We start from the raw sequence: 18,468 nt of genomic DNA on the forward strand, positions 1-18,468 counted from the left end.
GTACTGAACAGAAGAACACAAAACGCCCATGAGCTGCCAAGAGTGGCCATGTGGGTAGTGTGCTATTCATTAAATCCCCACAGGGCCCTTGGCTGGCTGCTGGCTGACGTAAGCCGGCCACTCACACTGGGGGGGAAGTGGGTGTGGGGGTGAGGCCGGCGGAGGAGCTGGGCAGGGACACTGTGGACGACTCCGTCACGTTCTCCGCCTCAGTCGAGAAGTTTGCTGGAAAAGAAATTAGAGAGGCGATTACTTCATTTGGACTAATCCTGCAGTACGAATTGACTGAAATCAAATGTACATCAAGCATCGAGTAGTCGGAAAGCAGCATTGCACCCCCCACTTCAAACTCAACAAAGGTACTCATTGTTCATCAGAAGCATCCCTTCTGCCAGAGGTCAGATAAACATCTGGGTTCAGACCGAGAGAAGCAAACAACAGCAAAGTATTACTCTCACATAATGAAGGAAAGATGGGCAAGCACACACGCTATTAAACATTTTTTTTTTTTGAATGTGTGAATAGTTTTCTCCATCAGACAGAACAAAAGAAAAAAGTTCCTCTAAGGTCAAAGCTGCTTTCTGGTATGTCACATGAGGATGAAGACTTGTACATCAGGTTGCCAAAAAAGAAAGCACATACAGTCAGACTGCCATGACAGCATCAGAGCATCAGCTCAAGTTTGCTGCTTGGGAAACAGCCCAAAGCAATGTGAGCCAAAGCCAACAGTTCAGCCTAAATCAGGTCACGTTCACGTATGCACCTTGGCTTCAAAGGGAATTTTAACTGATCTCTTGTCTTTGAAGTGAATAGTGAATGGCACATGTCAACAGCAGCCACGGTTAGTTTCAAAGACAATGTGTGGCAAATTGCTTCCATGAAATATTTTGTTGACGATCCCCCCCCCCTTTGCTTTTGTTTTACCATGACAACACACAAATAAGAAATGTGAAGAAAAATGATCATTATTGCTGATGTGTGCACTGAGTTTCATGTTTGTGTATTGTATTTGATTTAGGCATGAATACCTATTTTTTCACATTTATTACATTTAATGATGGTACAGATATTCTATATCCACACAGCGAAAGCAGTAAAACAATCAGTTTTTAGTGCGTCAAGTTGGACAGCGAGATACATTATCTTAAAGGTCTAATTTAAAGTATAAATTCACAGTCAGATGCTGTTTGCCCTAGATTCTCTTCCTGTTCACATTGTGCATTTCAGTTTTCCTTCATGGAGTTATGTGCACTGCACAAAGAACATAATAACAAAATAATGTGTAACAGAGATACATCATCAAGCACTGGCCATGACCGTACATGGCATTTCTTGCACAAAAACCATTTGACAGAAAAAAATCACCCCTTTGAGGTTGAAGATTTTGAATGGAATTTCGCACTGTATGCGTGAGCACTTCCCAAATTGAGTCTATCACCAATGTGTAGTCTATCAAATCGGTCTATCACCAATGTTCACGGATCACCAATCTTCAGTGCTTAGTGCAAAAGAATATAAAAATACTGTTAAACATGAACCTTGTTATCCTACATCCGGAGGGATACATTTTTCAGACTGCACAATTAGGAATAACTTCAACAGCAGCAACATGCAGCAATAAAAACCAAAAGGAATTTTAAATCAAAAAGCCCCAAGCAAATAACTCGTTCCACTGCATTCTCTGGGTACATAAGAGCTGGCATTATTTCACCTTCGTTTACTTATGAAACACTCCCTGAATATAAAGTACCCTCATGAAAAAAACAACTGAATTACAGTATTCCCAGTCACTAGTACACCAACCTTATGCCTCCTCCACCTTCAGCATGTCAATGTCATCCAAGCTAATGCTTAAGTATAACTTTTACTCACTTAAGTAACAAATGCCCAACAATTCTAAGACATACTACAATGACTTCCAACACGGTATATAAAAATGCACTCCCTCTGCTGAGAAGAATTAGGAGAGTTAGAGATAACAGTATTAAATAACAGTATCTTTAGCAAAAAATTCCCTGCTGTTTTACCCAACACTTCCATGATTAATCTGAGCTCAGACTGTGAGGAGGCTTATTTTAGAGCTCGAAGATAATGTTTCAGAGTTAGGCCATAAGTCTCAGAATGTGTTGGCATGACAACTACCTTTACAAGTAATACAAAGCTGCCAGGGAAGTAGAGAATTAACAAACATGAGAATTTAGTGCCCAAAATCTGGTGAGTGAAAAGTATATTTTATTCCAAAACAAGGTGAAATGCCAACATCATCTATTCATGCAGAAAAACGTGATGCCTTCATTCAAAAAGTGATGCTATGTTGTTTCTGTTTGTTATGTGCCATTTATTGGTTTAGAGCCGTTTCTGTTTTACTATCAGGAAACCTACTTCTGCAACCTATGTACACCACTTTGCTATTAAGTGAGAAAGGAATTCATCTATAAAAATATGGGGGGGGGTTTACTGAGAACTTTCGAGGGAAAAGGGGAGGGTTGGGAGAGGTTACATTCAAACGCGATGATAAAAGTATATTTAATACCTTCAGTTTTGGCTCCTTCCTCCAGCTCCGGCTTTGCCCCCAGCACGTTGGCTGCGATGTTATTGACCATGTTCAGGATGGCATCTGCAGGGCAAACAGACGTACATAAATGCCTCCCTTCACAGGCAGCGCGGGGCGCAGAGACAGACACGCAGTCAGGTCCAGGCCACACAGGAAATGCACACACCACAGGACCGGCACAGGCAGAGACCCCCACCGAAACACACTGAGACTCCTATTCTTGACTGGATTTCATTTATTTTTCCTGGACGGGCTGAGTAATGTTTTGGAATGATTTGACCCCTGTAGGACAGGCAGGGGGGTGAAACACATTGAGCCAATGAGAGAGCAGCACTCTTCAGTACCTCCCCCTGAGGTTCTGAACGCAGACACAAGCAAAACAGTGTGGCTATAGCAATGAGTCTTATCACTAGTAGCAAACCTACAACAGGAAACTATTCTGGACTATGTATGCAGAGTGAGACGGTTAGATCCCTGGATTCTTCTAGATATTTGCAGAAAACACCAATTCTGAAAATGCACTCATCCGATTGTGGGAGATCCCCCTTCAAGCAGCCCTGTTTTGGAATGGCCAATTATACACTGGGCTCGTCTTAGCGCAACAATCATTATGAACCTGAATTGCAGGGTGCCTGAGAGCAGTGAGATGAGGGGACCTTGGCCAGCATACCCACCCCTAACCTGTGGGATCCTGGTGAGTTTGGTAAATGGCACAGCCGGCTTTGAGCACATGCAGTAGGGCTCTGCCTCCTCTCAAAGTCGACTGAGCCACTCTGGATCAACCAAGAACTGAAGTGATGAGCAACATATGGCAGGAAGCCATCTGAAAGAGTACTGCTGGTAAACATGATTACTTACTGGTGGCTGATCCCAACAGGTTCTTTGAAGCCTTGTCTTCAGGTGGCACAAAGCCAGGAGGGTAATCTACAGAGTGGAGAACTACAGCTAAGCGCTCAATTCTTTAATCATTACAGGCAAAGACATGAATGCACACAGTTTGTGGAAGGTGGCAGAAACAAAACTAAGAAAAAGCTAGAGGGCCAGTATATTACTTGCATTTCTTCACATAAAGACATGGCACTTGCTCACTCACTGTCAATAACATTACTGAAGCAGAAGTGCATCTGTACACAGAGATGACAATACCAAAGGAAAAAAAAAATCACTAGGTAAAACAGAAAATTGTCTTGCCATAATCCTCATCCAGGTATTCCAGTCTCTCTGAGGGATACTGCGACTCTGCTATCTCTTCATACTCCTCCACCATACTGGTTCCAAACACCCTTCGAAGCAAGAGGAAATAAAAAGATGAAAAAACCTGTTCTGTCATTTATCTTAAACAAACAAGAATCAGCCATGAAAACCCCTCCAGGCAAAGAAATGGCCCACGTCAGCAGCGGAATGGGCTACCAAGTCCAGTATTCAGGCTCTTCCTGTTTTTTTTTTCCACCAGCAGAGCTTATTTATGGCTGAAAGTCAGCAGTGTATTGCAGTGAACTTCGGCCTAGTTGATGTACACAGGGGCACAGGGGGTATTTCGACAGCAGGCTGTTACCGCCCCCTCCCTCGGGGGACAGTGGCGACACAGACAGCCAGAGCTCCATGAGAAAGCGCTGCTTTCCTGAGCTCCAGGAGAAAGCACAGAGACCATGGGAGGCCTGTGGGCATCACACATGGCTTTACAAACAACACTATGAACTATCAGGTGCAGCTTCACTCCCCCAAATGATCGCAACTCCTTAAGAATGTGACTGTGATTACACGTAATTCACTTTACCTGGTTAAGGGATCGTTATGTTAAAGAACTGCAAGTAGGGCTTGGGGCTCAGACCTGCCTTACAGGGGAAGAGACCATATGTCCCACATATTGTCAGACTCGCGCAGCTCCCTCAACGGCCCCATTTATTTTAATAGAGGGGCACACAGAGCCAAGTAAAACAGCAAAAATACCTACAGCTGGTGGGGTCCCGTGGGGTACACACCAGTTTCCTCTACACAGGTATAGAAGACTTTCTTTACAAATGGACCTTTGCTGCACATAGCACCCGACTGCTGTCACTCTGTTATGTAACTCTGACATCCACAAACGTAGCTGGATATCAATGATTCCAATTCAATAACACTTGATTAGTATTCAATACCAGCTAACTATTTCACAATGATCATTCTGTATTTCATACCATTTCATTATTTTAAAGAATCATTTCTATTGTTTCAAAATTTTGTTTGGAAAAAAATGAGAAGTGGATTTCTTTTCAAAGGATGTAATGCTAACCTGCAGCTGATGATACAGACAATATAAATTAAAACAAATGGACTATCAAATATGAAGACTACTTGCTACACACATACCTGATGAGACTCAGGGGACAAAAGTGTTCAGATCCGAAGTGGGAGATGAGCTCAACCTACAGATGAAAGCCGACATCAACATACGGGAAAAGCACTCATGTCATCAAATTTGTTTTATGTAATGATCAAATCTATGGTAATGTGATATTTGCAAAGCTTTGATGTTTGGTTTTTTTTAATGTGTCGTTGCCATGCATTACTTGGGCACTGCCACCAAAGCTCCCCATTACCGTGCATTCAAAACCTCTAAAAGAGAAGAATGCTAACCTTTATGTACTTGATGAACATCTGATGCAAGAGAAACAGAAGAGAGAAAAAATAAGAAAGAAATCAGTAAAAAGACCTGATTCATGCCACAAGCAAGTCAAGCAATTTTAATTTTTTCTCCTAGCGATAACACAAGCATTATTCACACTCCACATACTGGCGCTACAAAACTGCTAAAAGGCAAAAAGACATTTACAGGAGCGACATCAGCTGAACAGAGAAATTAAAGCGAAAAAAAAACATGAGACTGGAGAAAAGTCTTCTGTGCTACAACAAGATTACACAAGCCTACAAACAAGCTGCTGCTAAAATTGGCAAGAGGTCTGCTCATACAGAGGCTTTAACCCTCAGGCCCAGTGCATGTCTGTTAAGCTTTAATGTACAACAACAATGTAGAGTGTGTGTGCTAATTTTTTTTAAAAGGCATAATTTGGCATACTCAATAAAAGCCTTTTCATACATTCAACTTCTGCATAGGCAAAAGATGTAGTTTGGGAACCATGTTAAACCATGGCTGCTGATATTGCTGGTATAAATTAAAGGCATAAGCAAAACAGAGCATTTGAAGATGGCAACAAACGACCCTAAAGCGACAGAAAGAAGAGAAAAGAGTGAGAAGGCTGAGACATTTCAACAGAGCAAAGGCAGATAGAAAAATCCTTATTAAAAAAATAAATAAACCAAATAAAAACCCTACTTGAAACAATAATATATACCCCTATTTCAGTGGTTCACAGTTTACAAAGCATTTGCAAAGAAATCAATTACATTTCTGCAGACAAACTGCAGACAGAGAGTATGGTGTGATAAATGCATTGACTCCCAATTTTTTTGTAAAACAACATCAAAACAAAGCAATTTTGTGCAGCTGCCCCCAGATGACCATGACAATCTGTGCTCTTTTGTTCTGGATTGGTGGAGAGTCAGTGTGACTTTTGATTTCCTTCACAGGCTCATCAAATGACTTATCACCTAGCAACAGTGATCAGTTACAGCTGCTGTGTGGCACACACACTCAATTCATTGGTGCAGGTCACTAACACCATCACAAAGCGTGCTGTATGACTGAGCATGACTGTGTCTTTTCAGCTTTTCCCCCTGACAAGGACGCAGATACTCCAGTCCAGACGACACAAAAAAACCTACCGTACAATCACATGAATGCCGTCGGAATGCCCGGCCATGGAAGATTATGGGGTTACATAAAAGCCGCTCAGAATGAGACTTGGGATGTCTGGCATTAAGTGCCTCTTACTCTCTACTGCGTCCTTCTCTCTATCTCATACCATCATCCAGTCTCGATTACAACTTTATTGGGCGCCCAGAAAACGCCCCTTCCACACAGCACTGCCTTGTTCTCCACCCAGAGCACAGACCCCCCACCCCTCACCCTGCACACACCCACCAACGGTTCACAGAGGTGGCTGGTGTTGCCTTGGGGAGTGGCTCTACCTTGACGTATTTGGCGTACAGCTGCTCGTCCAGCGGGAAGCTCTGCACCGTGCGCTCATCTCTGGCATGGAAAGTGCCCAGCTTGATCCACTTGTTAGTCGGGTACCTGACAAATGGGAAACAATGGGGGGGGAGACCAGCTCTAAAATAGCATTTCTCACAACAATCAGGGAGTACATCTTCCAGGGCAGGACTTCCTGTATTTTCTGATGGTGTGGTACTGGGACACAAATAGCCCCCATTCTCAGGGTGAGCGAGGACTGACCTGTCACTGATGGAAACCAGGAAGTCTTTTGGAGTGGAGGAGAAGAGCTCGAAGTTTGCAATGTCCAGCTGCTTGACTTGAATAGGCTCACACAGCTCAATGACGAACCTAGAGACACGAGGAGGAGGAGGAGGAGGGAGGAGGGGGGGGGGGGGCTTGTCAGGAAACAGCTCCAGTCACTGCATTTCTGCCGAGGGCCTGCCAACCCCATAACGAGAAAGCGGCCTGGTCACACATGCCACCAGCAGCTGCCGCAGAGAGATGATGCAGTGCCTGGAGTCGGGGGATTAGAGCTGGCAAACACACACTGACATGGTGGCATCCTGAGTCCCTCTGCGTCAGACAGCAGGGAGGAGACGGGCGCAAGGCATGGCAGGCATGGAGGGAGGCCTCCTCACCCACACCGCTCCCCAATGGCATGCATGTTACCTCGGCTAACACACAGACCCACACACGTTCACGTGCAGATACATGCTCACATTCACATGTTCACATACACACGGAAACACATGCGCACACAAACAAACAGACACACACAGGACACACACAGGACACACACAGGACACACACACACACACACACACAGACAGACTCAGAGAAAAGGAGGGACAAACACTCTAAATTGGGAAAGCTTCAGAGAGAAGCAGCAGTGCGCTGTGAATGAGGCACAGAGGGTGGGTGCTGGGTGGCAGAATGCTCCGCTCTGGCACAGACCAGCATGCTGACTCACCAGATCTTGTTGCTACAGGGGTTTAACATGTAGAGATCCATGTTCTCCATCAGAATGGCTGATGTACTCTGAGAAATGAACAATGAAGATGCTGAGCATGCAATATATACAGTTCATGACCACACAGTGTGATTATAGAGCGCTTTGTCACTGTCTGGACTGTATATTCACAATATGCGTGGTGAGGGTGTCGAATGTTTTTAGTAATTATGAACTGAACTGCAGGAATATAGCCAACCATAAATTTAGTCATGAAAGTGTGCAAATACAAGTTCCCGGCAACCGCACATGAAACGGTAAAGCAAAGCAATAAGGGAAAAGAATGACACCTTGTGGCATTTATTGAAGCCAATACAGACATGAGTAGTATAGCAGAGGTGATTTTGTGTGAAAGAGTGGATGTGCCTGAGGGGGATGTGCCCCTACCTTGGCCTCAGTGTTTGCTGCCAGAATTTTGGCCCCGCACTCCACCGAGGCATAGTTGTTTTTGAAGTTCTTCTGTACCTTTTTCACAACATGGGGGCTTCCATTGGAGGAGGAGTGCATGGACTGGCCTGACGGGGAAAGAGCAGAGAGCGGCAGGGGCCTCAGGAACTGGGTCATCTTTATCAGGCACCAATGATCAACTTACACTCAACCGCCATGCGAGCATGTGTCGCTGGGTGGGAGCATGTGTGAGTGCATACATGTGTGGGTCCAGCCTTGACATCAAAGAGCAACTGATATCATGTTCTCCGCTGCACTGTGAGGCGGGGCACGTCTGTAAAACTATAGTCCTCCCTCTCCTACTGATAACCTAGTTAGGGGAGGACAGGCATGCCGTTTAACGTGGGTTCCAGTAACCAGGGGCTGAAGTAACAGACCTTATTTTAGAACAGAGAGCAGGAAGAGGGGCACTCAGCTGAACAGCAACAAAAGCACACGTTCACAGAAAGGATCTAGAGGTTTTGCTTTCCTGTGATGCAATTAAAAATGTAATCCTATTGCTCACGGCTGGCATTAAGCCTTCTCTGTGCTCACATTTGCTCAGCAATGGGCTGGCCCTATCTACTAACAGCACAGGGCAGTGCATGTGGTCTTAAGTGCCTCGCGGTGCTCTTTGTGTCCTGAGTGCTGCTCCTTCCGCTCCAGCGCACCGGCCCATTACTATCGCATGCATGTTTGGTCTCTGCTGCTGCCCCAGTGGTACTGTGGGCTTACGTAACGCTCGGAAAGCACGCTCCACTGACTCTGAGCCGGCCCGGGCGCAGAAATGGCCGGCAGCCACGGGCCTGCGTGCGGGGTCTCAGCAGCGTCACAACGATTACAGCCTCGCAGTGACACTCCCAGCTCTTTCAGCCATCGCTTAGCTCTGTGTGGTGTGCAAGGGTCCCTGTTTGTGTCACCCCCATCTAGGAACACGTGTGTGTTGGGGTACAGGTAACTGAGGCACCGTGACCACAAAAGGGCTGGCTCTTACTCTTCTCTTTCTCCACCTCCATCATCTTCTTTTTCCACTCGTCAAAGGTGGGGATGTCCTCCTTGCTGGGCACAGAGGGGTCTGTCTCCTTAGCAAGAGGGGTGTCGACAGCCTGTAAGAAGAGCAGTCACGAGTTAGCCCCTGGTGTGCTCTCATGCCGCCGACAAACAAATTCACACAGAGGCTCCAAAAACCACTAAGACACAAACCCTGTGAGTTGCGCAAGAGTTTATGAAACATATCACCAGTCACAACACTACCAGCAGAGTGGAGCTGAACAGCACACAGCCCAGCATACAGCCTTTACACATTATGCAGATGAACTCATTTGTTTCAGGTTTGGCTTTAAAAGGAGACACAGCTTTCAGCAAATCTGCCTGGATCACACAAACATGTGCTGTCCCACTCCTGTTGGTAAAGACTTCAGTGAATAATTTCTCCAAAGAGAAGGGAGCTGTGTGTGTGCTGAGTGGGGGAAGGGCTAAGCAAGCATGACATGAATTAAACATTCAACATACAGGCTCACAGAAAGGAGAGCTGACGTGCAGCTCCACTCCTACTTCTACATGTTCTTACAGTGAATGTAAAAAGGCCGCTTCTGGTGTAATATATGGAAATGTATGGAAAACAACTCCCTATTCATAAAATACAAATGCTGACTACAGTATAGTTTCTCAACAAACCAGAGTATAAAAATGACTCAACCATCTCTAATCAGATAATATTTGTAAATACCATAATTACATACATACAATACATACAAACATGTGACAAAGCTGTAACACAATGTATTAAGGTTAATGTTTAGTGAACATTTCCACCTAGGTGAAACTACCGTTAACGTTTAATTTTAACAGTCACAGCAAAACCAAACATGGTCAAAAAAATCGCTTTAAAGACATTTCATTGTAGTACTTATTTTGCAACTTCTTGAAATTGGAAATGTAAAACCAACACTAATGGAGCACATGTCATTAATGTTCCTTTGCAGGGGTTTGTGACGCCTGTGAAGAGGAGAACATTTCGTTCCAGTCAACCCACCTTTGTTTAAGTGAACTACCAGCAAACACAAAGCCATTGTGTTGTAACGTAGTGAGGTTCTGTGCTTACGCAGTCTGCTGTGTGTAATTGTGTATGGGGAGGAAATCCTTCCTTAGTTTTCTGTCAGGTTGTGAGGTGCATTGTGTCTACCTTCTCTGAGACTGGTTTGGTCTGGACATGTTCTTTAGGTTCTGGTTTGGGTTAAACCGAGCTGAAAATGTGACAAACGGCAGGTGTATATTCCTTGGTCCATAATTTTGCACCATCATACTAATTAATTTGGTTCTTTGTTCCTTCTTATGTTTGGCTTTGTCATATTTATTTGCCTTCTCTTCTCTGCTGTTTGCCTCCTTGAAGCACATTCATGTGAAGGCAACTTCTCAAGGACTGCTGGGACTGTCCTTGCATGTCTCCCAAAGCAATCGCCTGCAACAATCTTATCATGATAACTCTCTACACCACAATTCTGCAGCGCACACAATTTTGGGACATGTCCAGGGGCTCACTCGTGAGGCCACTGAAGGATTCTTCCCTGACAGAGAAGAAATCAAGACGGAAATCAAACCAAGCTGACCAAGTACGCAGAAGGTATTTGTAGTATTGCAATGTGTTTTGGGCTCTGTGATCTAGTGGCTGTGTATGGTAGCATACTTAGTTTCCTTTGTCTAGTCAGGTTGCGCAAGTTAACTTAGGGCAGGGCTTGAACAGTGTTATGCTCATGCTCACTGGTCTGGGAGTGTTATAAGCCTGGTCTGACACTGTTGCTCATTCAACACTTTTGTTCTTTTGCGCTGGAAGTCGCTCTGGAGAAGAGTGCTAAATTAATGCAATTTAATATAATGTAATATAATGAAGGGAGAAAGCAGTGTGGGGGCAGCATGAGTGATTTGGAAGCTCACATTGACTACAATTGAATACAACCCTTCACCCAGCAACCACTTTTTTGTGTAAGGTTTCTTACCGGTGCCTCTTCCTCGGGCGTGTGGGAGGTGTTCACAACCTGGTCCAGCTCAGGGAGATCCTGGCCCACAGGGGTGAGTGGGGCGTCCAGGTCAGTCTTGGTCCCCTTCCCCCTCCCAGGGGTGCTGGAGGCATTCTCTATGTGATCCACAGCCAAACTAACACAAGAAGAAGGTGGACAAAAACAGGAGAGTGGAGGGACAAGAGACACAGAGAGACAGAAGCACAATGTAAAAGCTGTCTGGTTTGCAGCAATGGTAAAAAAAACGAACCTTTTTTTTTTTTTTTTTTTTTTTAATTGGAGCCGAGTCGTCAAATTGTCTTTTGATGGCCACGACACGGCAGGGAGGAAAAAAAAAAGGCAAGGCCAGCGGAATGCTGTGGAGCGTAGCAAAGAAGGTGTGGCTGTTACCTGGGTGTGCTGCAATTTGCTGGGTCATGGTCAAGTACTCACCTGGTGAGTGTGCTGCCAAAGAGAGGGGGCGCCACTGGGGGCCCTCCAGCCTCACAATCAGCGGCTGACTGCTGATGCTCAGCATCAATAGAGCTGTCTACAGGGGTATCAGCACTGGGAACCTCTATTGCACTGAGGGAAAGAAATAATATGCCGTTTACCGTGGTGCCCCCACGGGCCAGGAAAAGAGAGGGAAGAGAGAAAAGGAGGGGAAAAAGTGTGTCTAAGGGAGGAGTCCCCTTAGCACAGTAGGAGAGGTGACAGTTGTGGCCAGTATCTGGCAGGTGGGTGACCACCCATTATACAGGTAAGAGTCCAGTCCAGAGATCAGCTGGTGATTGGCTTGGTCCTTGCTTGCGAGGGAATTGACAGTGAGTGGCTAAATAAGTCCTTGGGGGGGGGGGGGGGGGGGGGGGGGGTTTGAATGATCCGTTTCTCCATTTCCTTCCTTGTGAGATCTGTATGCGTTATATTCCAGGATGCTGAGATTGTCCATAACAGCACTGAGAGAGGAGAGTTTGTGGCCTGAGCACAGGGGGCTGAAAGGTCCACTGAGAAGGCACTGATGGGGAAAGAGTGTGTGGAAGCCACAGAGAGACCCCCAAAGACTTCACAGGGGCTCTCAACATTGTCCCATTTATTTAATACAGGGGAAGAAGAGGAATGGGTAAAAGCTAAAAAGTGTAATTAAGGCTGGAAAAGGAATCATTTTGTTAGGCAATCAAACAAAAACAAAGTGCTCTACTTCCTCAGTCCATACCAATAGGTCTGTTCAATAAGTGAAATAAAATACAATGTATAGCATATGTCTGCATATTAAAACTATGTTTTCAAGCTGTAGTATATGAAGTGCACATTTATTCAAAATGAAATACTGTAGCTGGTTTCTTGCTCTGAGCCAGTCAGGCCTCAAGCTTGGCCCAAGCCCCACCCCCTGCCTCCTGGGGGCCGGCCTACCGGTGCTCACCTGGCGGGTGTGGTGGGAGGGGCTTGTGAGGTAGGTGTGATAGGGGTGTCCTCAGGGACTTCTTCGGGGTCAGCGGGGGTGGCCACAGGTGTAGCGGCGGGGGCGGAGAAAGCAGCAGGGGATGGCGGAGCCTGGTCTTGGGTGGCGGGAGGATCGGGCTCCGGTTCTGCCTCAGGGTCCGTCGCTGGCTCCGACCTAGCCTCCGCTACAGGCTCCTCCTTCTTCACAGTCTGCCAGAGAGGGCACAGTCAGAGTCAGGCTACACTGCTGCAGCGCACTGCTACAGGTACCACTACACGGACATCTATGCTCATTTTATCATGCCAAGCAGCTTCTCAGGGCGAATTGCTTGTGACATCATCTTGAGTCATGTTAAATCATTATCATAAACACCCCATTATTCAGGAAAACTTACAGACCAAGGTACAAATTGCATAAAAACAGTCAGAGAAACCCAGATACAGGAGTCAAAATGAGACAGTTCATCATTTGTAGTGCTATTACTGAAGAATGTGTGATCGAATTATAAAATAAACAGCAGCACCAAACAGTAAATCTGGGTTTCATGCAAAGTAGCGAGAATCAAATTTTGTCTTTGAGTACAATCATTACTGGACATTAAACTGCAAGGGCCAGTTGGGCCAAAGATATGCAACAGTCATGATTAAAAGTCAGGAGTTAAACAGACTGCACCTCATCATTTACCTCATCTTGTATGAAATGTTGCTTTGGCGCCTCCTCTAATGCAGCCCTCTCCGACTCCAGTCCCACGTCGTATGACTGAATATGTGCTGCCCATTCCTCTTCAACCTGCGGACATCCGGGGCTCTCAATCATACTCTTCACATGCTACACCACATTCACGATCCCCTGATCCAACCTTCTGATTACAGCTCTCCAAACGCTATGCCATACTACCCTCTGCCCCCACCCTACCTCCCTCAATCCCAGACTCCTCTGAGCTGCTATTTAAACGAGTATCACGCAAGCCTACTATTAATTCAATTTCCTTCCTTCAATTTTCTTTGATTTTAAAACAATAACGTATAGACAGTCTGAAGTCTACTGAAACTGAGGCAGACATTTGCAGCTCAACGCTGGTAATCAATAAATTCAAGGAATTATGATATATAAAACCTTAAAAGAAACACAAATGTAGGGGAAAAGTGTCCTTACAAAATTAACAGGTCCTTTGTGAGAAACTGCCCTTTAAAGGGGATCTCAACCACCGCTCATGTTTCCAGAGTAAACGGAGCAAATGTGTTACATTGAGCAGAGCAATGTGTCAAGCTGTCACTGTGAAGGTTACTTTAAGAAATGAAATTTATTTAAGTGAAACCTGGATTAACATAAAAGTCCTAACATATGGACCCACCCACCTCAGGTACTCTACAGTGACTATGGAGTTCATGCTGACACTGTTTGAAGGATTAGCCAATCACTAATACCTAGAAAAATGTAAAACCTGGTATATGCTGGAACAGAACGATCCCTTAAACATCGAACTTCTAACAAAACAGTGCTTATCTAGGTACCGCTATCAGTCTCCCGGGGTAAATCAACGTGGCCTTCTGGCCTCTTCACAGGAGAAACTCCTTTACAGATTAACAGTGGAAGACTGTCTTTAACTGGGGCCTGTCGCCTGGACGCATTGCACAACTGGGCCCCTCATAACTTAAACTCAGCAGAACAGGTCTTTCATAACCCTCAAGACCCCTCCCTTTTCACCGGGTCAGAGACATAGTGGCCCCCTCCATTCTTCACAGCCCAGCCTGCCACTATGCAAAGATTACACCAATAGCTGGAGGTCTAGCGCCTCAGGGGCCCAGTAAGGATGATGAGTGAACTTACCTTCTCGTAAGGCCCCTCCTCCTGCTTCGCCTCAGGGCTACTATCCTGTGCAGACTGTACTGGGCCAGTGGCGCTCTGTTCTGAACAATCAACATGACGACTGGGGTACCTGTGAAATCAAACAATAATTTTGAAAAAGGTGTCAAAAGATGCCCAACAAAGTGAACAGCCATTTTGAGTCCTAAACAGAGCTGCGATAGGGCTCAACATTACATCATCCACTCTTCTGAAGGAGTCCTAAATTCACAGTATGTAAAGTCCATTTAACTGGACAGTAGTACTGCAAGGAACACGTAAAGGCCCCAGTGATGCCAATAGTGAGACAGACCCACGTGAACGTGTCTTAATGAGGTCGCTGGCAATGCATGAGGTCTTCTTGTGGAATTTGAGCCATACAAGTTCTTCCACTTGCGAACTCACAGATAAGCTCCACTCATTGGCCTAAACACTGTGCTAAATACTACATCCACTTCTACTCTTCCCTGCTCTAAGACAGAGTTTTTTTGTCATTTACTTTATTTTCTTCTATTGATGTTCACACCTACACAGCAACAAACTCAATACAACTGATGCTGCTTTAAAACACAATTCATGTTTTTTAGATGCTTTGAAATAAAAAAAAAAAAAACATGTTTTATCTAACTGTTAAATGCTCAAACTCACAGTTGGGGGAAAATTATTATTCAACAAGGTACATACCTACAAAAAAGGGTCTTGGCATTAAGTAGTATTTTTCATATGGGTTTAAGATTAAGTAAAAAGGAGAGAAAAACAGTCTCAGACTTAAAAAACAAAACCTCTGTAAACCAACTTATGAGGTGACTGCTGATTTAACAGTGCCAGACTGAGGCATATTAGGCACTACTGATTTATACATGCTCACAGTGGATTCTAGTTAAATATCCACACGGTACTAACAATGGTGTTGGATACTTCCTCTTTGAGTAGCAGTCACTTCACCCAGGTCTTACACAGTCATGAGGGTGGGCAAAATCATATTAAAGAGCACAAAATTATGCAAAGGTGAATTTGTCCCAAATTGCACCTGTTTAAAAGGAATCTAAGACTAAAAGAAACTGGAAAAACATATATGACCTCACTCTGGGAGATAATGGCCAAGCAGCAGGGAGGCCCAGATCTCGTTTATCTTATCAGGAGGGTTAAAGTCGAAATGATGTGGAGGCTGGAGACAGAAGACCTTCACTCGGATGCCCCGAGCGCCATCCCTGTCACAGCGGTCCCTCTCCGTACCTCCCAAGGCTCCTCTCTAAGGTCACAGCAAGCCCTTTTCAACAGCTACAGTGCCCAAAATGCTTCTGTAATACAGTACAATGCCAGCTTTCTCCACTGGAGAAACACCCTGGAAGGATGGAGAACTTGGGATTCAACATAAAAGGAGAAAGCATAACAAGCCCCCACCTAATCACAGGTCCACAGAAAACACATTACAATACAGACCTAGGCTTACTGTTGGAACAGCAAGAATTACCTGGTCCTTCTGTACATTGGACCAGACCACTAAAAATACAAGATCATACAAGTTTATTATTGTGTTTGATTAGGTGTTGGGGGAAGCAGATTTGAGTAATAGGGTGAAGATACTGTGCCATGACCAATGGATTCCCTAACCCGGAGCTACACAGCGGTGCATTATTAAACAAAGTGATTGATGCTCTGCAGACAGAAACCCACTGTGTACATGGCTTCCAGGATAGAGGTAAAGGATGTGGAGCCAAGCCCAGCAAATTCCACTGAGGGCATTTTCTCAGCAAACAAAACTTGAAAATCGGCCATTCGGGGGCAAAGAGGGCTGCTGGGGGCATTATGAGATTACTCGCACATACAAATACGGCAGGCCTGTTTGTTTACCTCTGTCTGACAGTTATTAAAACAGGCTCATCCAGGGATAGAAGCAGTGGCATATCACAGACGCCGCGGTACGAATGGAACACTGGCGGTTATTATTACAGCGCACATGTCGCAATCCAAGGTGGCATTGAGCATCACGATTCATTCCTAGGCACTAATAACAGAAGGTCGTTTGCTGGCTGTGTTTGAAGGGGTCTGGTGTCCGCATCGCGCTGGGCGGAGAGCCTGACCGAACCCTGTCAGGAGGCCCTGAGCGTAGACAACAGCTGGGCCTGCGATTGTCACCTCCCACACCCACTGAAACTGGAGACCTTCACCTTGACAAGGCCATCAATGTCACCCCTCACCACACACACACACACATGGAGACAAGCATACATGCTCACACTCTCCTCTTTCTGTTCGAGACTTGACAGGCCATTCCCTTCACTTCGAACACATCGAACAAAATATGTCAATGTAGAAGGCCTTTTCTTTCCAAGCTGTTTCACAACATAAGTCGAGCAGCCTGTCCTCAGCTTTCAAAGCACTTATCTGAAGGCAGGTACACAGCTACTAATGAGCTACCATTTGCTGACGCACACAGATGGGGGCATTAGTCAATTAAGCCCAGGGTACCATGAAGCTCCGGCAAATTTCCATCCCACACGTAACTAAGGAACCACTCATAGCCTTCAGTCACTGTTTACAGGCAAGGAACCTTTTGAAGATGGAACGAGTGGCCTCCTTGGGTCTTCATTATACAGTTTTGATTAATATTCTGACCTGGCTTGACATACATATAGACACATAATCTGAGGCCCTCATACTTCAACACATACATATCAACTTGTCACACACATACATATATGGTAGTTCCATATGGAGTGGCAGGCATGATATATTGACTCTGTGAAATTTGAGCTCCAGCATGCAAATATTATACATAATTTGAGCCTAAGGTTAATATAAGCAACCCTAAATATAGAGCTGTTGCTTTAGAATATGTACTGCTTCAAATGTCAGATATGTAAAGGTTCAGGAGGCCAGTATATACATGTACCAAGTCCACGTCAATGACATACAACATATTCACTTCTTTATGCTCACAGTTTTGTGGGAACAGGTTGCAATCCTGTCAGTGAGTACTACACGAAAGTACTGCCATACATGGAATAACACACTAAGTCCAGGAATATTCACATGCATATTATTAATGAAGTTTTGAAAAGAAAAACTTCAACTTTTTTGCACCAATATCAAGAACAAAATGATGTCCTAGTTTGACAATTAATTCATCAACACAATATATTATTCCTTTCCTTGGGTGTATATACTGTATTCCCTTTACTAACTCACAATAAGATAAAAGGCAGACTATTTCACAATGACATAAAGGGAGAGGGAGGTTAATACAACTAAAAGGGTCTGACTGAACAGTACATACTGTAATGGCTAAGCCTGCAAGGTCTTCAGTGTTACACACAGACATACAACCTTCATACTGTGGCCAATTGATCTCTACACTGCAGATCATTCCTTTCCTGTGATTTAAGGATACACTATATATTCATGTGTTTTCAAATAACAATTCTACTGTTGTGATTTTGTGAGCATTTAAACATGACCACATGGACACTAAAATTTCTGGAAAGATTTCCATCTTGACTGAAAGGAAGTGAAAACAGAGAATGTGCAATGAACAGCAGCACTGAGGTCCGAGCCGAAAGCAAAGAGGTGGACAGCTGACCTCACAGGAAACTCCCTTGCTGACCAAGGCTGCTAGGTTCCTGAGTCTAGTAATTTAGGCACAAGACCGAATATGGCTTTGGTGAAAACCAAACTGTGCCACCAAGTCAATCCAGCACACAAGAACAAGGCAAACATGTGTGCAACAGGCGTACATGAATGACATATGTAGGGCAAGTTAGGTCTCACAAAAAGTTGAGTCTAACTTTGCTGTGCATGAAAGCACCAGTTAGATGAGTAGGTCAAAAGGAGGAAATATAGCTTTTGACATTCCTGCTTGGATCTCCATGACATATGGCCATAGATAGCTCTACACACAGTAGGTGCAGCTCTCCAATGAACAGGGACACATACCATACCTTTACATAATCAAGTCAAATAGCATTCCACACTCAGCCATTTGCTCCAAGCCTTCCATTCATGAGTAAACCCATTACACGACCAACCATAAAGTAAGTGGAGCCTGCCATAAGCAGGTGTAATCATCACTGCAGTGGGGTCCACCATGAGAGCTGTTGT

The 18,468-nt window shown here is 44.8% G+C and overlaps 1 protein-coding gene across 5 annotated transcripts in view; it reads right to left on the minus strand.

Moving 5' to 3' along the window:
• Nucleotides 1-18,468, minus strand: part of suco (SUN domain containing ossification factor) — a 44,096-nt gene that overhangs the window by 8,135 nt on the left and 17,493 nt on the right. For 2 of the 5 annotated variants that reach the window (XM_036517025.1, XM_036517033.1), the window contains exons 2-17: nucleotides 14,353-14,461; nucleotides 13,207-13,311; nucleotides 12,502-12,731; nucleotides 11,535-11,666; nucleotides 11,082-11,238; nucleotides 9,080-9,191; nucleotides 8,047-8,174; nucleotides 7,621-7,688; nucleotides 6,891-6,998; nucleotides 6,626-6,731; nucleotides 5,174-5,194; nucleotides 4,907-4,962; nucleotides 3,746-3,837; nucleotides 3,413-3,478; nucleotides 2,534-2,617; nucleotides 126-225 (exon numbers count right to left, since the gene is read on the minus strand). In XM_036517025.1, the coding sequence (XP_036372918.1) occupies nucleotides 126-225; nucleotides 2,534-2,617; nucleotides 3,413-3,478; nucleotides 3,746-3,837; nucleotides 4,907-4,962; nucleotides 5,174-5,194; nucleotides 6,626-6,731; nucleotides 6,891-6,998; nucleotides 7,621-7,688; nucleotides 8,047-8,174; nucleotides 9,080-9,191; nucleotides 11,082-11,238; nucleotides 11,535-11,666; nucleotides 12,502-12,731; nucleotides 13,207-13,311; nucleotides 14,353-14,461 (1,674 nt within the window). The remainder of the gene's footprint in view (nucleotides 1-125; nucleotides 226-2,533; nucleotides 2,618-3,412; nucleotides 3,479-3,745; nucleotides 3,838-4,906; nucleotides 4,963-5,173; nucleotides 5,195-6,625; nucleotides 6,732-6,890; nucleotides 6,999-7,620; nucleotides 7,689-8,046; nucleotides 8,175-9,079; nucleotides 9,192-11,081; nucleotides 11,239-11,534; nucleotides 11,667-12,501; nucleotides 12,732-13,206; nucleotides 13,312-14,352; nucleotides 14,462-18,468) is intronic. The other 3 variants (XM_036517059.1, XM_036517042.1, XM_036517051.1) reach the window with 2 other exon arrangements.

Source organism: Megalops cyprinoides, chromosome 2 (assembly GCF_013368585.1).
Source record: "Megalops cyprinoides isolate fMegCyp1 chromosome 2, fMegCyp1.pri, whole genome shotgun sequence".
Lineage (NCBI taxonomy): Eukaryota > Metazoa > Chordata > Actinopteri > Elopiformes > Megalopidae > Megalops > Megalops cyprinoides.